Below are 22797 nucleotides of genomic sequence, written 5' to 3' on the forward strand. Positions count from 1 at the left end.
AAAACGGCATGAGTGGATAAATATAAAAATGGCACAAGTGAAAAGTATAAAAATGGCACAATGAATTTATCAAATCAGTGTTTTTATTGATTGTGATAAAGATATTTATATTATATACGCTCCCACATTACGCCCCTTGAAGTGTGCGTTTACTTTTGCGAAAATATATGCACATATTCCATGGATTTTTACAAGAAATTTTAATACAAAAAGTTTCAAAAATAAACAATCACTCAATGACTAAATTTTTAGAAATTTGAAAAGAATTGGAGTCGGTAATTGTATTGGAATCAGGAATTTAGAATAGAATCAGTGATTGTGTTGGAATCTGGGAAAATATTGGAATCACCTCATCACTAATTTTAGGTTTAACTTTTTTTTAAATTTTGTTTCTGCTTTGTTTAATGAGCTTCATTTCACAAACCATGTTGCCCTCTTCATGGAAAAGAGGTGTGTGTTCTCTTTTTTCTGCTTTTTTTGGATTAAGAAATCAGATTTCCCTTTAAATCGCTATTTGGCTGGATTTTATTTACATCTTTCTCATTGGTTATAGTCAGCTAACATACTTCCTAACTTCCGACATAATGCTACCGGAAGCAGGGATAAGGCAAATCAGTTCCTTCACTTTTTTCTCACACATTTTTTTTTTTTTTTTTTTTTTAATTCTTTTTTATTTAATAATCATTAAAAAAGTTTCAGTCTTATTTTAATTAAGAATTATTGAAATTAATTTTACTTTTTTAAATGAATTATTAAAAACACTTTTTAAAATCTTTTTAAACTATTTTGGGAATATTATGTATTGGATACGTTTTTTTTTATGATGTTTGAAATTTTGTTATTTTGATTTCAATAATTTTATTTTTATACTTTCATAAACATATATTTATTATATAAATTCAAATAAAAAACTTATTTTTAAAATTCAAAAAAAAAAACTTTTTATAATTTAATGAACATATATGTCTTATAAAATTTCAAATAAAATAAAAGCTTTTACTTTTTAAATTTTGTTATTAAAAGTGCAAATAAAAACTAATTGTTATTTTTATCTGTATAATTTTAATTTTTTTATTGTATATTTTTCAATAATGTCCTTTTCTTGTATTTTATTTCAATAAATCGATACACAATAGAAATAGTAAAGAACAATAAAAGTGGAAGAACTGATTTGCCTTGCGCTATGCCGGAAGTTAGGAAGTACATTAGCTCACTATAACCAAAATATGCATATTTATTTCATAACCAGTCGGTAAATCTTCCTATATAGTTGAAATCCTAAACAAGTTTTTTTTTTTGTTTTTTACAATACTGGAATAATCCCTTAAGTAATACAATTTACCAAATTACTATGATATATTATCTCATTGACTACTATGCACTCAATAACTCTTATCCTCTAGTGAACTCCGGGCCTTGATAAGTGGTGATTCCTATGTAAAAAAAAAAAAAAAAAAAAAAAATCATCTCTCTTACTAAAAGTTAAATGATTGCACCTACTCACCGTTTTTCTTAACTATTGACTGTTTTTGCTCATATACATATCATATGCCTTGGTATTTACAATGGTCAATAGGCATCTCTTGTCATCCTAATAATCATCTTTTGTTTCTTTTAGATCCTTACATGCCTTATCTGGAGTGAACCTATGAAAAAAATAAATAAAATATGAAACATTACAGAATAACACGTAATTTGAGTCAATCAAGAGTTGTGGAAACAGATCTTTTTTTTTGGGGGGGGGGGATTGTTATTCTTATTTTGACCTTTACAGAAAGGAGCGGGGGAGGGTAGACGGTTGGCTGGTGGTAAAGAAGAGGCGACACATGTCACCCTTCTCTCTTTGACTGACTGACTTTTTCTCTGTGACGATTTCATTTGTAATCACTAGGGTTGTGACAACAGCATATTTTTTTCGTCGTTTTGACTTTTGAGTGTATATCCGTTAATATCTTATATGTTTTTATATAGACTGATGTGGTTCTCGGTTGATTGACTGTGTCTTACTGTGTCGGATATATACTTGAGAATCAAAAGAATGTAAAGAATATTCTGTTGTCACAGCCCTAGTAATTAATATCCTATCGTTTGTGGTAGAAGCAACTCGATTGGTTAAATAAAACATGGAAAAACACCTTGAATTAATACTTGGTAAGCCAAGCATCTGTGAAATTTAAATAGCATCTATAAAAGATGCAGCATCATCTTGAGAGGCAAAACAATGAAAAGAATATTCTGTTGTCATAACCCTAGTAATCACATTCTTTCGATTGAAATCTCTAAAATTTCTTTTGTTTATTGTCTCAACTGTTGACCGATATCTGCTCAAATATTTCTGGGTCAAATTATGCATTCCGTTAGGCAATAGGTGGGAATACCAAATTCTTAACATTTGTATCCATTTGTGTGCAACCCATTGAATGTTTTTCTTCCTGGCGTTGCCTGCCAATATCTAACAAAGATATCTTGACTTATCTCAACTAAGAAGTAATTCTTTCTGTAACTTTAAATGGAGAATTGTTTTAAATTGTTGATCCATGTGGAAGAGTTTTCATTCAATTTGTATTTGTCTAATATTTCACAATAACTACCTCTTAACTTTACCATTAAAAACTGGCCTTGTGTCTAACTCTGTCTTCATAGGGACACAAATAGGAATACTGTTCAAATGAGGATACAGCTTTTCTTTTCTTTTTTTTTTTTTTTACATTTGCCAGTTAACAAGATAATCAAATTTGCTACTGATCAAATTACTAGAATTATAAATAAATTTATTTTAATATAAAAATTTTATTTAAAATTTTTATTCCATTCTGACTACGATATATTTGCAAATAATTGCTGCCAAATATATTACTTCTATTTATATATAATAAAAAGATTTTTTTTTAAGAATTTGATAGAATATTTGTTCTTGTCTAGAATTCCTGCTGAATTAAAAAAAAAAAAAAAAATGTATTATGTACATACTCATGACAAAACAAAACTATCATACTCCAAAAATCACATAAATTGATCAAGTGGTTTTATTTTTAAACTAGCAGTTCCGCCCAGCTTTTCTCGGGCCCTATGTACTATTCATAAGTTTATGTGCATATATATATATTAAAAAGTGTGAATATATAAAGTTATGTATTTCTGTATAATAGTCTTTCTTAACTACCATAGAGAAAAGACAGGCAGACATTTTCACTTTTATAGATATATAGATAGATTGGATGCAATATATAGAAAAGATTTAAAAAGTATATAAAAAGAAAGACTCCTTCGCCACCACCGAGAATTGAAACCAAAACGTTCAGCTCACGATTTATTTTGCCTCTGCCGTCAGTGACTGAGCTATGAAAACATGTTTACTGCAAGGCTAAAAATTAAAACACAAACCAATAGCTACTATGTTTGACCTTCACCTGGCAATTTTTTTTTTTAATTTTCACACTTTCGCACCGATTTTTCCAGGCTAAAACCCAAATATAAAGTTTTGCATGGATTCAAGTATCTTATATATACAGTTTCATGTCTGTAGACCAAAAACTCTAGGAGGAGTTTGGTAGGCAAAATTTGTTAAACAAAAATATATACATATGCATAAATATATATGGAAACAATTTTGTGTTTACTATAAACTTTTTACACAAATATTATGCAAGTATAAATCATGTAGAATATCTGCATGGATATAATTACAGGTAATAGTTAACTAAAGATGATTATCCCATTAGAAAACCGAAGTAACTAATAGGAAATTAATTAAAATGAATGTTTAAAAGAATAGGCAAATTAGCTAGATCTTTTGCTAGTGAATGCAATTCCACAACCCATATATAAGAAAATTATATTTTCTTTTTAAATAAATAGAAAAGAGGCTTGCCTTTTGTCTGTTGTTTTTGGCCGGGATCAAAGTGTTGTATCTGTTCCGGCAGATACTGCAAGCAAAGACCATATGTGGGGGCAACCCCACATATAAGACCTTGGTCAATGTAGGGGAAACCCTTCATACCAATTGCCACTATCCAGCTCCCCTACTCCCCGGGGAATTGGTCCCCATTTCCTCTTCACTCCTCACATAAAAAATCGGCCTTGTGCCTAATTTGCTCAGTAGGGGAGCAAATAAATACCCTGTTGTTCTTGGCCTCAGGATCAAAGTGTAGTATCTGTTCTGCAGATGCTGCACTTAAGGTAATTTGTCCCAGTCAATGGCGAGGAAACCCTCTATACTGGGACAATTACTATTTTTGGTCCCAACCAGAGTGCCCCTTTTCCCTTTTTTTCGGGGAGCTGGTTTAACCCCACATTAAAAACGACCTCGCATCACATTTTGCTTTGGTGGGAAAGCAAATAAATTCTAATAGAAAAGAGGGTTTTTAATATGAATATCAATACACAAAAAAGAAAAACGAATTTATAGGAGTATAGATAAAAAAGTCAAATTTTATGAGTAACCGAAGATCAGCTGTATTGTCCACCATTTTGAAAACAATATTATAAGAAAACAAAGGAAGATAACGATAATTCCTACTTACTAGATTTAGGTTGTAATGTCTACAAATTCTCATTAATCGCTTAAAAATGATTTTTTTTAATAAAGATAAAACTACTCGATGAATTCATGTAAATATATTTTTATTTCGTCACAGGTACGTCATAGAGATTTTTTGCTTCTTCTTCGTTATTGTAGCAAAATTTGAAAATCGAAATATTGAATTTCAAGTGAAACCAATGGTATCTACTGAATGATCATGTCACAGTAATGAACATATCCAAAAATTATGAAAGATGATAAGGTTGAAAAGTAATTATTAATGAAAACAGTTTTCAAAGACATTTAGCGAAAATTAAGTTTTGCTAAATTGGCAAAAGATTTTCAGTTTTCAGAAAATATTTACTTCCCTTTTGTTATGATTAGAACTCTCTGGTTTCTTTTTTTTGAAAAACTCAGTTTTTGTTAATTGGCTTTGAAAACTGTTTTCATCAATAATTAATTTTCAACCTTATCGTTTTTTATAATTTTTTGGATATGTTCATTACTGTGACATGACGCCTGAAATTCAATATTTCGACTTTTGATTTTTACTACAATAACAAAGAAGAACCAATTTTTCTCTATGTTTTTAATATAGGTGGAATTCTAAAGAAGAACCTTTTGTTTGACTTATTTTGATAATACTCTACAATTCTAATAATTTGATTTTGTCTGTAAGATCACATGTTGAAACTTTTTTTTTCCTTTTAAACAGCTTCCAATCTACGAATCCTTGCCAGCAAAAGAACAATACGAATTTGTTCCTCATGAACCAAATTCCTTGGAGAAAGGCATCGGATCAGTTCGTACATTTTTAGTTGAATACAAACAGTCTGTTGAGGTAAGTATATATATATATATATATATATATATATATATATATTAGTGTTGAGACGAGTAATCAGAATTAGAGAGATCGGATCTTTTGGGCATATCAGAATCAAGAAAAATGTTTGCCTCATTTCCGATGCCAAAAACGATTCCTTTATCTTTTTTCTATTTGATTTTGTTTAAAACAAAATCTTCCACTGCTTGTAGTAATAAAAAAATAAATATTTGTTTAAACTTGCAGTAAAAGTGGGAGGGGGTGATCTTATAGATTTTAAATTTATAGAGCAACCCCTCCCACAAGCGTCTTTTTACAGTTGAGAAAATATGTCGACCTTTTAACACGTGTTTTTCTGATAATCTGGAAAAACAACAACTTTATCTCCTATATATAATATTTTGATTGCAGAAATTCCCCTCTGGACCAAACTACCATAGGTTTGCAATAACAGATGTTACATATAAATTTAATATGTCTAGATTATTAGCCACTCTCTTATGGAACTTTAAAACAACATTTTAGGTACATTTAGACATTATAATAAAATCCTACATTTAATCCTAGAAGCAAAATTAACATGTTGGAAGTATCTATTCCAAAGACCGTTCTTAAGATGGGGAGGTTAGTGTTTATTCTGAAAGCCATGCTTAACATGGGGGGTTTGGAATGTCTATTCCAAACACCTTAATATGACAATACTCAAAGAAGTAAAATAAAAATAGAAAGTTGTAATTGTTTCGTTTTACTTGTTAAAAAAGGTGACATAAAACTGGTATTTAATTTAATACGATTGGTGGAAGAGTTGAAAAGAGGAAGACTTGAACAGCAAACGAACACTGCTAGGGCTGCTACCACTGATTTGGATCACTCTAAACAGGCCATATACAGTAAGAATCCCTAACTTTTAAAACTCCTTTGATATATGAGCGAATCAGAATCTTATGCTTCATTTAATTCTTAAACATTTAATTAAATTTTTTTTTTTTTTAATTTATTATCGAAATGCAATATTTATCTTTTTTTTATATATATATATACTAGCAGAGACATCCGACGTTGCCTGGGATTGAATGATGATCAACAAATGTTTATTATCATCAAAATCTGTGAATTTTTCAATCAACTCAACTGATTGCCTGCTCTAGTTGTGAACCCAGTCATGATGCACGCATGCTTTACATGCCTCCCCGCAGTGACTTACATTGTAGTCTATTGTTGGTTTTATATGTCGGGCCTTTCAGCTTGTGTGGTAATAAAACTTCTCAAATGCACTTGTGATGTTAGGCTGTGTAAGATGTTAACTTTGGACAAAATTGCCTGCTCTTTCAATGAATCATTTTAAATTATTTGTATGGAAGACATTCCGATACAAAACCTATCTAAAACATAAAGTACCTTCATTTGAAATTTCATAAAAATCAGCCTAGCAGTTTTCAAGTCTATAGGGAACGAACTCACACATACACAAAGTTCCTTTTATATATATATATATATATATATATATATATATATATATATATATAACTACTTAATTTACTCACATAAAATTAATATACGAAAGTATAGATTTATGCGTAAACTTTAAGTATTTACTTCAAAAGGGCTCCATACGTAGGTAGAGCTAGTTAGTAATTTATAAAATATATATATGGCAGTTAAGCTACACTGAATATTCGGCGTTTCATATATATATGATGGGAATAATGGAAATAGTATTTCGACGATAAAGCAAAGAAAAAGGAACAAACCAAACATTGTAGAGAACTTACTGTTGATTTTATAAAATTATTTTTTTATATATAATGGCTTGAATTAGTTTAAAATGCAAAAGTCAGCTATCATACTTCAATTGTGTTTTAAACAGAAACATTCATTTCGGACATGCCATTTTCATATCAACGAACCTACTGATGATTTTATCTGTGGGCTTTTCAGCTTGTGTAGTAATAAAACTACTCAAATGTACTTGTAATTTTAGGCTGTGTAAGGTGTTAACTTTGGTAAAAATCGGCCTTCTTTTTCATCGGATTATTTCGATTATCGATACTTATCAAAGACGTTCTGATACAAAACTTAACTAAGAACACTTCTAGGAATATAAAGTACCTTTGTGTGAAATTTCATAATTGATTTAGGATTTTTTTGAAAATTAGAATTTACTTTTCTCATTGGGATAAGTCTGACTTGTTATTCTTCTGCCTCCCCGTCACCACTTGAAATAGTTTCATTAGGGGGCTAAGTCTATTTTTATTGTAAAAAAGATTATTTAAAAAAAAATATGGATGACTTTTTTTATTTTTTTTATTGTAATTCCAGATTCAAAGTTCTGCTTTATAGGGATATAGGATAAGATTTTTTTAACAAGTTTTTATTTAAAATCTTTGTCCTTTTTTTCTGCTTCCAGAGTGTCGTCGATAAAGCCTCTCACAAATGGGAAGTGTCAAAGGCGCACACTTTGAGTAAGTCACTTTTTCATACTTGTTTAGTTTAGTCAAGACATAAAAAATGAAAATATTGAAAAAAAAAATATTATATTGTATGTACCTGTTATGGAATTAAGTTGTCATAAAAAAATTTCACTTAATTTGATCAAGTAGTTTTTTTTTTTTTTTTTTTTACAGAAGAAAATAAAATTTTTATGAGATCGATCATATTCCAGCCATCTTGCCTATTTTGCGGACGGGTAGGAGGGAGGTGCCAAGTGATAACTTCATCACTGCTTAAAGTTTTTTTTTCACTTATTTTACAGAGTTTCTCTGCCCTTTTTTAATCCTTTTTTTTCATTTTGTCCTTTGTTAATCAGTCTTTCATTTAAAGGCATCCCTTCCTTCTCATCTGTGAAATTGGCAAGATGGCCGCGAGATGATAAAGCTCATTAAAATTTTACTTTCTTCTGTCAAAAAAAAACTACTTAATCAAATTAAGTGAAAATTTTTTATGAGAACTTAATTCCATAATGGGTACGTACAATATAATTCACAAGATTTCCAGTCATAAATGAATATATGCATTTATATTAAACTAGCAGGGAGAACCGATGTTGCCTGGGATTGAATGATGATTAACAAATATTTCACACTCCCATATTTTTATTGTCATCGAAATCGGTGAAATTGACAATTTTTCAGTCAAATAGATTGATTGTCTGCTCTAGTTGGGGACCCATCGTAGTGCAGCGAGAGGAAACTTTGTATGCCTCCCGGAGTGATTTAGTCCACAATACATTGTAGTCTATATTGCACTGTAAGGAACTTACTGTTGATTTTATAAACTTATTTTTTTATATATAATGGCTTGAATTAGTTTAAAATGCAAAAGTCAGCTATCATACTTCAATTGTACTCTAAACAGAAACATTCATTTCGAACGTGCCCCTGTCATATCAAAAAACCTATTGTTGATTTTTATATGTCAAGCCTTTTACCTTGTGTGGTAATAAAACTCCTCAAATGCACTTGTGATGTTAAACTGTGTAAGATGTTAACTTTGGACAAAATTGCCTGCTCTTTCAATGAATTATTTTAAATTATTTGTATGGAAGACATTCCGATACAAAACCTATCTAAAACATAAAGTACCTTCATCTGAAATTTCATAAAAATCAGCCTAGCAGTTTTCAAGTCCATAGGGAACGAACTCACACATACACAAAGTTCCTCCAAAAGGATGAAACACTAGTATCTGTAGGTATTTAATTATTATAGTAAAAAAAAAAATAATTATATATGATGAGAATAATGGAAATAATATTCCGACGAGATAAAAAGAAGAAAAAGGAAGAAACCAAACGTTGATAAACATATAACTTGGTTTTTTTCCTTTTTCATCTCTGTTTTTATATATATATACGGCACAATCACGTTGACACACCGGTTCTCATCCGATCACCGAAGTTAAGCAACATCGAGCCAGATGGGTGATCATTTGGGAAGACTGAGCACTGTATGTACTATACCAAATCATAGAAATTAATTCACTGGGAGAGATGTACCCCCAGTCTTCGTTAAGACATGCATCTAGAAGAAGGAAACACTGATGTAAAAACCTGCAGTCTACTGTATACTCTGTCCTGGTTCAGTCATCTGCACCAACAAAGTTTAGCATTAATACTAAAAAGTGTGGCTGGTTCTACACAAAGCAGATGTTAAAAGAATGGTTGAGAGCTGCGTGGCTTGCCAATCCATCGACCCGGCATCCGTTCACTGGGAAAAAGGAAAACTGGACGCAAAGAGCCACTGGAGCCGGCTGTCAATAGATGTTACTCACCATAACGGCAAGGATTACCTAACGCTCATTGATTGCGGCCCATCTAGGTTTGCGATATAGCAGCCGCTCCGCCGGCAAGATACGGCAGCAGTCATCCATCAGCTAAACGGCATCTTCCTCAAACGTGGCCCCCCAATGGAAATACTAACTGACAATGACACCGCTTTCACTAGTGAACAATTCAGAAAGTTTGCCGATGGCTGGGGAGTACATCTGCAGTTCCGATGTGCCTGTGTACCGAGCGGGAATGGGATTATTGAGCAGAACCACAGGACTGTCAAAACTATCGCCGCCAGAATGGGCTGTGCAGTGTCTGAAGCAGTTTATTTATACAATGTGACCCCAAAGGATGTTGTATCACCCTCTACAGTGCCGGCCGACACATTGTACAGGTATCATGTTCGGGTGAAGAGCATAGAAACGAACCCAGTACCTGACACGAAAGTAACTGGAGGGAGGCTGGAAAAAAGGGATGTTGTCTGGATCAAGAACCCGCGCGGCAAATGTACGACTGAGTATGGACTTGGACGCATCACTGAAGTGATCAGCTAGCAAGCAGTGTGTGTCGACTGTGTGCCCCGTCACATTAACGACTTACGGCCGACAACACAATCACAGCTACCCATGAATAACGGGAGCAAGTCTGACTCCAAGTCAGGGACCAGTGAGACATCGCTCTGGTTCACAGCAGCTCCCTCAGAAGGTGACTTTGATATCAGTAGCCTCCCAGCGGAAGCGGTATTCTTCAATCCCCAGTCTGCGGACGAGAGCTTAAGCAAAGAAGAGGCATGCATCGTTCCTCTTCAGAGAAGCACCCGGCGACAGCGATCACCACCCCATTGCCATTTCTGTGATCATAAGATCAGGAGGGAGTGTGATGGACATAGAGAGGACCTACCTCAGAAACGGGCGAGAATCTGTCTCAGCAGTAGGCTGAAAGACAGAAAAAGAAAAAAAGAGGCCCAAAATGGCGGCTGTTGTCTTTTAAAGTTTCCAGTCACGTGCGTAGATCTCTAGTAGTCTCGTGTGGTATATACAAATTGGGTGTGCTCGAAACATTATAAAAGGCGAGTCGCTGGGAGGAATGAAAGAAGCATTTAAGACATGCGAATAGAGAACGTCGACTCAACTTGTGACTAGCAAATCTCTGCTTGACATTTTAACCAAAAAGTTTGGTTACTCAAAGACTTCTGATACAAAAAATAATGCATTTGGGGTACCAAAATTGGTTAAAGGGAAAATTATTTCCAACTCGCATTTAGGTAAAAATGCACTTTCTGTATATATAATTGAATTCATTCAAAAACTATCACAAAACAAAACCAAATAACATCTACACACACACACGCACACACACGCACACACGCACACACACACACACACACATGTATAATGTTATTTATTTTTAAATTTATTCTAACCAATAATGCGTTCTTTACTGACTGTTAGATGAAAATATTTTATCTTTAAAAATCCATACGTTAAGGATTCAAAAATGTTCTTTTTCTACCAGAGATTGAAGTTGATTTTCATAACCAAAATATTGGTCGACTTTAGAGAAGCTTTTGTGTTATTAATTGTACTAGTTTGTTTGTGTGGTTATCTATTATTCCGTATATTAATTACTTCATTACACGCAATGCTTCACACAAACTACATTATCTTTGTTTTCCTTTCCAGATTTAATTGATTATATCCAAAATGATCCAAGCATCTTACCACGTCTTGGAATTATAACTGTTGCTGGCTTAGGAGGAGTTGTGGCTGGATATAGACGTGAGTTTCTCTTTTATTTTCTTTGTTTTATTCCTTTAACCCCAATTATATGAACTATTAGCTATACTAAGAGTACATATAATTGGGCACAATTCAAATTTAAAACATTAACATTTTGAAAACCAATATCTGTATGTATTTCTTTTGGTTCCCCTAATTAGTCTCTGGTGCAACCAGATCATGTTGTCCGAAGATACTAGCTTCCTGGCCTAAAATGCAGCAAACATTAATTTTATTGTTTTTTTCTGTTTATTATTTTTTTTTAACTTTCCCTTTGCTAAACTCGATCATGTTCTACAAAAACAACAATTTTCCTCTACAAAACAACCAACCCAAACATTATGAATAAATATTTGAAAACGAGTAGGATAATTGTTCCGGTGTGGCACTTTTTTTTAATGGTCAAGACGTTGGGCAGGTGTATTTTGTTGTGACTAAAAAAGTAGAAAGCTAAGATCACAGTTTTATCATGTTAGATGATAGGGCAGCGCTCTTATTTCTCTTTTGCCTATATCTCACACAGCATATTCAGATCGGCCTCATATTTTTTATCACACGGTTGTAAAATATGCTTAATATATTTTGATTCATGCAACTTTAGTGTTTATTATTATAGATCCTCTTCGCTATTGTGTCGGCACATGCCTTTTAAATCTAACGTGTGTTACTCACATCATACACACGCACACACCCACATATACACACCTTCAATACACACCAGTTACCTGCCCTTGTGGTAATCCCTGTTTTGCCCAACAGGTGGCATTGTCTACTTCCTCCTTTCTCTCTCTCTATCTTTTTGTTTCAATTCGAACCTCAAATGTGATCAGGCGCAAACCTTAGACACGCCCTGGCAGGGCGTTTACCTTTCTTAAGGTAAGAATGGATACACGTGTTACCTTTCGCATACAGTATGAACTCTTATGATAACACATGCAAACATCCAGACACGCGAAAGAACATTCTAACTCTATATGTGTATATACAATGAACTCTATATGTGTATGTATAATGAACTCTATATGTGTATGTATAATGAACTCTATATGTGTATGTATAATGAACTCTATATGTGTATGTATAATGAACTCTATATGTGTATGTATAATGAACTCACAACGAACATTCCACTCCATACGCACGTACATAATATGAACTCTTACGCATGCATGAAATATACATACATGCATACACACCCACAAACCTTGTATTCTTCTATACTTCTGTATAAATAAATGCTCCTGTATATATGTAAATACGTAACTCTGTTTTAGCGTGCTTTATTTAAATCCTTCTCAAATGTACTTTGTTATTGACTATTTTTATTACACTGTCTGAAATACAAACAACGACCACACGTCACCTTCGACCTTCAAGTAATCGAACACGCAACCTTCTTCACAATAATCAGTCCCACAATCAACAACCATCAGAAGACGGATAATTGGGACCCTCTACAAAGTGAGACCCCAGCATATAACTGGCAACAAAACCGCTCCCAGGGTCCACCACACGCATATATATATATATATATATATATATATTACTTATTTCAAAAGTTTTAAAAAATTACTTGGATACCATCAGCTAGAATTGAAACGAAAACATTTAGCGATCCAGCCGCATTCCCTTCATTTAGTGCTCTAGCCATGTTTGTTACCATTTGAGCTAACTTGACAGACAGATAAGAAAGTTTGAAAATTAAACCACTTTTAGTTATTAGTTTTACGCATACGTAAACTAATACAAATATATCGGCAAGTCGAAATGAACTTTTTGCATTTCAACTTGCCATCTTCTGTATACGTTATTCATCCATCCAAACAAAGATTTTACTCGATATAAACCATTCTTGGTGTATGATTACTATTTCCTGTTAACTTCAATATTATGTGACCAGTAGTTTAAGAGTTTATCAGTTAAATATTTACACAGACAGACACACATACATACATCTACTGTTTTATTCATATAGATTTTACATTTGCGCTGAAAGCAAATTTATGAACAAAGTAATAAAAATAAAAAAGAGACAGTAAATACGCTAATGTTTCAGTGATATCAAAAAACTTTTTACTTTTTGATGTTCTCGATTTACCTGTCATTAAATGCAAACTCCTTCTTCCTCTCTCTCTTTTTCATAATACTATCATTATATTTGTAACTTTTGCAAAATTCCAGCGATAATAACTCTTGAACGTAATTAATAAAAAAACTGATCCCTTTTTTAATTGGATAATCAAACTTCTGCCTCATCCTTCAGATCTGCGTGATATGTTGAATTGATACAATTAGCTATGAATCCAAATCTAAATGAATTTACTGTAATCATTTAAACTCAAAATTTTTTTAAAAAGATTTATCTATCTTGTATCGTGGCATGTTCACGCCGTAGATGAAATCACAGTTAGTGTTCTCCATAGTTTTCGGTCCATTGTTGGTCCAATTCCTTTGAAGACATCATATGATTTTAAACTTGGCAGAATACATGGGGTGGGTTACCATTACCTTACCCATCGCAGTGGCATCTGACACCTCTTTGCACCTATCCATTGTCCTTAGATCATCTGTATAGCTGCAGTCGAATAACATAACTCTTAATGCTATAGAACCATTGATCTGCTAGAGATTCATCTTCTGCCATGGTCATCCAAACTCCTGCCGCCGACATCATCAGAGTTACCGTCTCATAGTTGCATGTCTTAACTAAGACTAGGGGTGCATCTCTCCAAGTGAATTAATTCGTCTCAAGATACCAACCTGGAAATTTCTTATGACTCAGAATGGTACATACAGCGCCTAGCCTTCCCAAATAGTCACCCATCTGGTACTGGTCAGGCTTATCATTGCTTAAAAAAGATACTCCACTACAAGTGGTAATGACATCTTGCGTTTATTTAATGTAATTTAATATTTATAAATAGATTAAAAAAAAAATTTAATTCTGAAATGATTAAACTAAACCACTCAACAAAATTGCCGAAATACGATTTTCTGATTTCTCATTTTCATAATGTTATTAAATTTAAGTAAGTTTTTATAGAAAAATCCAATTTATTTCTTGATTTTTGATCCTAAAATTTCTATGGAAGGGGGGGGGGAGTTGCTTCTCAATTTCTAAGGTTCAGGGGAGTTAACTGTGTATCCTTCATTCATTTCGTATAAATTAGATTATTTTATTATTGGCACTGGTTTCTTCGATATTGTTTGAGTTAGAATTCTTTCTAGAAAGACATTGGATACTTACAGAAGAGACTACATGAGGGTTGCCAACATTTTAAGTGAAAGTGTTTTTGTCTTGTTTTTTTTTTACAAACTGGATTTAAGCGTGGCCACACCAGGTTATCAGTCTGTGTCCTTAACAACTTAGCCATCATCACCTTCCACTGTGTGTCCTAAATGGAAGACTATCATTTCCACATTTGTAAGATGTGTAACAAAATACAGGTTTAACAATTAACCAATATTGCATATGCAAACGTTTCCAGCATCTTCAACAAAATACAGGTTAAACAATTAACCAATATTGCATATGCAAACGTTTCCAGCATCTTCAACAGATGATGTGGAAAATTGAACTTAAAAAACCCAACAATGTTGGAAATATTCTTATAAGAGTTTTAGGGCAATTTGCATAAGTGACTTTATGCAAATTACCCACTATTACTTGAGGAAAAGTTGTATATAAATACTAAAAAAAGGACCTCGTGGTCAGCAGAGCTCAAAAAAAAAGTAATTACCAAAAGGACAAGAGAGCTTAAAAAAAAAAAAAAGAATACTTGTACAGTTTAGTCAAGACATTAAAAAATGAAAATATTGAAAAAAGTTTAAATTGTACGTATCTGTTATGGAATGAAGTTTTCCAGAAAAAACATTTCACTTAACTTCATCAAGTAGTTTTTTTTTTTTTACAGCGAAAAAACAATTTGTTATGATACCGAGCAAAAGGTTCAATTTTTAAGAAGAAAATCTAGTTATTAAAGATGGGAGGGAGTGTCGGCACTTTACATGGAGTTGTCTCCCATGTTGTTCCTAAATTTCAAACAAAAATTTAAAACAAATCCAAGATGTCTGCCTTCAACGCGCTCTCAAAAAAACGTGTTTTTCTGTAAAAAAAAAAAACTACTCGATTAAATTAAGTGAAATTTTTTTTCGGAGATCTTCATGTCAAAACAGATGCGTACAATATAACTTTTTTCCATTTTTTTTAATGTGTTGATTAAACTGTACAAGTACCAAAAAAATAAAAAGAACGAGCTCAAAAAAGAATTTACTAAAAGGAATAAAAACACTTCTCCTCATCTCTGTTACCTAATTTTCTTCAACAAAAAGAACATCTCCAGAACAATTGTTTTTGGAAACTAGCAATCTTCAAACTGACATAAGTATTACCTTTTATTGTATTTGTAATTCTAATTGAACATAATTTGTTTTTGAATGCAATAATTTGTTGGTTTTTAATTGCCTTCATCCAAAAAACCGAAGGTTGTTCGATTACAAAAGATTGTTCTTTTCTATAAAAAAAAAAAAAAGTGTTGAAAATAACTAACTCAAGAAAATTTCTAACAAATACTTGTCATAAACTGTCCCCATTAAGTAACTTAGTTAATGATTTTCAATACTCCCATAATGTTCATCATCTTTAAACTGACAGTCATTTGATGTCTTTAATGATGATAGTTAAAAAAAAAAGAAGGGGGTGGGGGTATTTTATGCAACTTATTACCCAATCAGCAGAGACTGCCAGATGATTAATTTAAAATGCTGCATTCCCCTTCCTCCCATGTTATTTAGATAGCCATTCTTACCATGAGGAAAGGCGTGGATTTTACATTGACATAGTGTGTTAAAAGTCATTTTCATTTTAAACAATTCTTTCTTGATTTCATGCTTTCATCTTCTTGTCATCTTCTGACAGCTGATTGGATAATCACTTTGGCATCTTTCAGTTGTTTATGTAACCTGCTGGAAGATGCAGAGCTGAAGTTGCCAGAGATTGGGTCATAATCTGGATGAATAAGTACTAAAAAGTTATCTTTTGAAAGACATGGGAAATTTAAAGTCAATATTTTTTATGCTTTTCTTTCTTTTCTTTTCTCCAAAGTGTGACTTTCTTTCGTTTTTAATCATTCTATATGGCAGGTGGGGTCATTCGTAAGCTGACCTATAGTACCATCGGCTTAACATCTGCTGCTTGCTTATGTTATCCAAATCAAGTTTCCAATGTTGCGAAATATTCGGCAGGAGTCGTCACCAACCAAAGCAAAAACTTGTGGAAGAAAATCACGGCCCCTCGTAAGTGTTTGCCATTAAACATACAAAACAAATTAAATTCAAATGTTTTTGAAAAAAATATATCATCTCTTTTAGAATTGTGACATAGTTTTGGTTGCAGACAGATTTCTAATTTCCATTATTGTATAGTCATCTCTATAATTTGTTCATATATTTACGAGTGTATATGAATGTATTTTCTATTTGACGTGTGATATATTTAATCGTCTCCAAGATGTTGAATGTATATGTATTTGAAGTATATATGTGATCGTCTAGTGATGAGTGTATAAACAGAACATCTAACATTTATGACAGACGGTCAATGATAGGGGACAGATGCAGTTCTCTGGGAGGAAGGGGTGTAACATCGGCCAATAGGGAAACATATCTTATTCATCTGGGTTGACGTTGATTTGACGGATTCTTAGAAAAGCTGTAAATGAAGATCTATATGACCCAAAGTCTTGGTTGTATTTACAGCAACTTTATTTACTTATGTTTCCCTATTGAAAAGCTGCACGCTGGTCTTTAACTATCAATATCTTCCGACAGTCTCTCCTGCTCAGAGCCATTATGGTCTGTGATCCGTCTGTCTGTCTCTCTCTCTCTCTTTGACTGCCGACTGTGACTAATTTTTATGTGTGTCTTCCCCATCTAAATGACGTCATCAGCACACGACCATCATTAAGTTAAAATTTCTGGGAATTATTGTAATGTAAATATTTTCTCAATTTTAAAAGACCTTTTTCACTTCAATAACATTCTTTGTTATCAAAATGTCTACTAAATTATGTGCTGATAATCGGCTATGAGCTAGCTACTTGGTATGTTCCAGGAGCCAATAACATAAGATGATGATTTATTCTACCGGTTGCAAATTACTGGATGCTATGAATGTTTTCTGTTACAGAACAGGAGCATATTTTCATCAACGTCGGTACTTGTAAGAATACTAAAAATCTGAGTTAATTCGTCTAATCTCAAAAGAATGAGCAGACAATCTGAATTTTGAATAGTTTTGTTTTGTTTTCATATCCTCAGTTAAACAGACTTTTAAAAAAATCTTTCTTAGACGCGTAAGATTTTCTTTTGCTTTGAAACTCAGACTATACAATTTGCTTAATCATTTTTTTTTAACATAGGAGTCGCCACTTATCAAAGCCTGGAGGCCACTCAAGGATAAAGGTTATTGGGTGTACAGAAATCAATGGGATAATATCGTAGTAATCGTTAGTTGTGGAAATTTGGTAAATTGGATTACTTAAGGGGATGGGTCATCAAGAATTTGTTTATGTTGGACTTGAAGACAATCAAGTTGTAGTCAGCTGGGAAACAGGCAAACGGAACAGAGTTCCACAGGCGTGCAGTTCTAAGAAAGAAGCTTTGTTCATGGAATCTACGTCTTGGCTTAGGCACAGTTAAAGAGTGGGGGAAATTATTGACGGTGGGTTCAGCTAGACGAGTGTTTTTTGTGAAAGATTGGCGAGAGGGGACCAGAGATTAAAGGCAGGCCCTCTATATCTGAAAATGACTTTATGAACCAGGGTCGGCAAAACTCACCTGGATCAGTGTAAGATAACCCAAGTTAAATAAAATACACAGCATAATCGCATTGACATGCTGGTTCGCTTTAGATCACCGAAGTTAAGCAACGATGAGCTTGGTTAGTACCAGGTGGGTGACCATTTGGGAATAGCAGGTATTGTATGTAGGAGGACATCAACACCTCCCTGCAAAAACTGCAAAAATCTAACATCATTATCTTCTCTGACAAAGATAAAGTACCAGGTAAAATTCAGTTCTAAGTGACATTCTTGTTGAGGTTGAAGGTTCTCAGTGCGAGCAATACTAAACATACAATTATGAATTACTTTACTTCTATCCAGTCGTGGCTGACAGAATGAAAACATGCTACCTTTGTGGATTAAAGAAAGAGTTCTGTTTAAAATTCCGTGCAGATTCCTGAGTTTAACAAGATACATGTGAAGGTCGGAGATTGTACCAACCGAAATGTAAGAATAACACTCAAGATACTAATTATCCTCATCTCAAGCAAAGAATTCTATTTTAAACTTAAATGCGACCGATAGACAAACCGATATTCGAAGAATTAATAAAAGATTTCAAGTTTTTCTTCTGATTTCATTTTATGTCCCATCTTTATCTTACAGCTGCTGTTGAACCAGAATTACCAAAATCTGAGAAGGAAATTCCTGCCACAGTAGAATCCAAGGTAGAGGAAACCACGTCAGGCACAACAGAACTCATCACTGCACCTGCTGCTCTGCCTTTTGTACAAGTCGCTATAGAAGCACCCCCGACACAGATGAGTCAAGAGGTTAGAAATTGGGAAACGAACAGGGGGAGGAGGGTTATAAACTTTTTTCATTTTATTTTTTATCCTTCATGATTGATCTGATTTCAGTATTTTATATATATATATATATATATATATATATGGAAATGTATAAAAAAGAATACGAAAAGTCTAAAAGCTTATAACTTTTCTTTATTCGTTTTCAATTGGTGACGTGTAGGAATACAAAATAATATTATAAAAAAAAATTTTTAAACTTATATATATATATTTAGTTAGTTAGTTGACATCCTTCTGCCTTGATAGACAATAGAGAATTGCACCTGAAGGTTGTAATGTTACCTCCCTTGGGTGCGAGCCTGGCCAAAGTGTATGGAGGTCCTAATCTGCTCAGTACTCCAGACCTCCTTCTTGGCCTCGCTAGTGTGTTCCAAAGGAAAGCAGAGCAGTATGTTTAGCACCAGTTTAGTTGCTGGAGTCAGTTAGCACAGCATGCTGATCCGCCTTCGGGGCTCCACTCCTGATTTGGTAGGTTTACTCCCCTACTCTTAACCGCCCTCTAGCTGTTGACTATTTTCAGCAGTTCCTCCGCCTAGATTGGTGGTACACTGTAAACCCCACCCCCTCACATGGTTTAGCCCGCCAGCTGAAGCGGTGTACCGGGCTGTGATGCTTGGAGTCAGCATGTGAGAGATTATTAGATGGTCCAGTGGTGCTCGTCTGCCCTAACAGGTAAGAAACGGCATGCCAAACTGCCAAAGGTACTACCCCTACCCAGAGCCCCCTTCACCCCAGTATTTTCTGCTTACATATAAAAGGCACTTTCTGTATTTGTGTGTATCTTAGTTCATTCTCTATAGATTGGGAAACGGCTGGGGCAATATTTTTTTTTATTTCACACTTCGTTGATGTACTTTGCGTCTGGAAGCATACTTAGATAGGTTTTGTGTTGGAATGCCTCTGATAAGTATCGAAAATCAATAATCGAAAAAAATTCGATTAAAGAAGGAACAGTTTTATTTTGGCCAAAGTTAATACTCGTACAGCCCAACATCACAAGTGCATTTGAAAATTTTTTCTCACCACACAAGCAGAAGGGACCGACGTATATAATCAACAGTACGTTCTTTGATTAGACAGGGGCGCATTCGAAATGAATGCTTTTGTTTAGAGTACAATTGAAGCATGATACTTAATCATTTATCTTTCTCTCATTCCTGGGGCTTAAATTATTTCTGCACAAACCCGTACCTGCCGTGTTATCCCTCAAACATGATAGCCATCCAGTGGGTTCAACCTCTGACTTTCCTGATGTTTGCTGCAGCTGTCAAAACTTGCCACACAAAAAAAACATAATCTCTGAAAATTCAAAACTATTTTACCAATATGTTTTAGAATCTGATTCCTTTTCTCATATATTTGGTAAGCTTCAATCTTTCACAATTATCTGTGGACATCCCATCACTTTGTACACACTGACAATTTTCTTTTATTTAATAAACTAGCAGAGTTACCTGGCATTGCCCAGGACAAAAGTATAACATAACTAATATTACTTTCTCTTTACTCCTCTCCACCACCATCTTCTCTCTTCGTTGCCCAACCCATTTCTCTCTCTGGACGCACACACACACACACACACACACAACTCATCGATGTAAAGGGAAATAACTCTGTGGAAAACATCAGAGTTACTTCCCTTAACATGATAACATTAAAAGATGTGTGTACATTCTGATAACATTAATTGATATAAATGGCCATTTGGCCTTCCAAGAATTAATCTTTTTTTTTTCTCCCCCGGAGTTATATAGATTGAAACAATAACAACTTTGTTGGTGTTTGTTGAGTATTTTTCAGGTTTTAACTGGACATACAAACAAACATTTGCTCTTTATATAATAGGAGACTTGCAAGGCTACCCGGTGTTACTTGGGGGCCAGAGAAACAAAATAAAAGTTAAAAAGTGTGTGTAACATCTTTATATTAAAACTTTATCTCTCCTCTTCTCTTAATCTCTCTTTCTCTTTTTACCCCTTCCCCATTTTTTCATGTCTCTCTTTCTCTCCCATGCTTCTTTCACCTCTTCCCAGCCCATTCCTCTCTCTTGATTTAATGTATTGTAAATAATAATAAAATCACTCACCTCTCCTTTATATAATAGATAATATAGAAAATGGCTGATCCCCTCCCCAATGAAATCTAGCTCAGTTGACCCTAAAGAATGAATATTTGCTACTTTTATTAAAGCTTAAAGGATTGACCTTCCGGCCAGGATCAAAGTGTAGCATCTCTTCTGATGCTTCACTTGAATAATTGGTCCTTATTTGGACGCTGCCAGAGTGCCCCCTTTTTGAGGAGCTGGTTTTCCCCCACATTAAAAAACGACCTTGTGTCTAATTTGCTTTCGTAGGGAAGCAAATAAATACCATCTGTTCTTCAGATGCTGCATTTCAACTTTTTTGTTCTCTCTCAGTGGAGGAGAAATCCTTCATGACTGAGACAATTTTAAATTTTTGCTCCTTTTTCCATGTTAAAAAACGACCCTGGTGTCTAACTCTGTCCCATGGAAAGGCATTGTAAATAGGTATTTTTATTAAAACTTTCTAAAAGTTAAAGACTTATGATGTGATTCTCTATTTAAAAATTATCATTTAATTATGTATCTTTTTCTCACAAAAAAATCAATATAACGACAACATAATTTTCTCAAACTGCACAGGAATTGCATCAATTAATCTTCTTAGAAACTCTTGTGGAATGACGGTGTTCATTCAGTCATTCACTTTGCTTAGAGATGGTTAGGTCAACGTGGCCCACGTGAGTGGCTGGCTAGAAGCCCTAATCTAACTATGCCAAGGAACAAGTTTATTCTAAGAAACCAACAAATTTAGAACTTATAGAACAACTATGAGAATTGATTTCTGCCATACCAATATGATTCATAAATAAAAAAGATTTTAAAAATAGAGGATTTTTCAATTATTCTGGAGAAAGCTTTAATAAACAAATGCTTTTAGAAGTCAAGATTTATGCAACTTAATGACTACTGCCTCTGCTGCACTCTAGCATCTTGCCTATTAAAATTATGATTGTCCGTCGTCTTTGTCTTTATTGTTTTTCTATTTTTGTATTTTGTAGGAGTCTGTCGAGCCATCTAAAGATTTTGGCCAGAGTTCGAAAGAGGACAATGATCTCTACACCACCCGAGGCTGAGCATGAAATCCAGCAAATCTTAATCAGCAGTTTTTTTTTTTTTTTTTTTTTTTTTTTTTTCGGAATATTTATCTTCGAAACAGAGTTTTGTAAATAGTTGAGGAGTTTGGTTCCTTAAATCCTGTCATTCTCTTCATCGGCAAACAACTGAAGTCGAAGAAGAAAAAAGGAGGCAGAAAATAAATGAAGATATAAAAATTCTTCAGTTTTTCTTTTTCTTTTTTTTTTCTTTTTTTTTTTTTCGCACAAGTAGATGCACAGATGCCTATGCATGCACAACGATGCTGCAGCAATATTATTGTTGCACAGATTTCTTGCAATCAAAAGTTCAAATTCTGCCAGTTCTATTACACTAACTTAAATACCCAGAATAAATTTAATACAATCTTTTCTGTAAAGAAATTATATATAAACGTACATAAACATATATGTGTATATACATACGTATATATGTGTATATACATATATATGTGTATATACATACATATGTACAGAGGGAGAATGATAAAGAAAAAAACACTAAAACTTTTACTGAAAAAATCAATTCCAGTAACTTAATTATGTAATAGAGCTGACATCTATTGATTGTAACTG

General features: G+C 33.5%; 1 protein-coding gene across 2 annotated transcripts in view; it reads left to right on the plus strand.

Moving 5' to 3' along the window:
* Positions 1-22403, plus strand: part of LOC145293991 (MICOS complex subunit MIC27-like) — a 30363-nt gene extending 7960 nt beyond the window's left edge. For both annotated transcript variants that reach the window (XM_080140884.1, XM_080140883.1), the window contains exons 3-8: positions 5238-5363; positions 7756-7810; positions 11298-11393; positions 16536-16688; positions 18842-19008; positions 22129-22403. In XM_080140884.1, the coding sequence (XP_079997010.1) occupies positions 5238-5363; positions 7756-7810; positions 11298-11393; positions 16536-16688; positions 18842-19008; positions 22129-22203 (672 nt within the window). In that variant the 3' untranslated portion in view covers positions 22204-22403. The remainder of the gene's footprint in view (positions 1-5237; positions 5364-7755; positions 7811-11297; positions 11394-16535; positions 16689-18841; positions 19009-22128) is intronic.
* Positions 22404-22797: the final 394 nt, after the last annotated feature.

This window comes from Euprymna scolopes, chromosome 15, assembly GCF_053919585.1.
Source record: "Euprymna scolopes isolate OS-2025 chromosome 15, ASM5391958v1, whole genome shotgun sequence".
Classification (NCBI taxonomy): Eukaryota; Metazoa; Mollusca; class Cephalopoda; order Sepiida; family Sepiolidae; genus Euprymna; species Euprymna scolopes.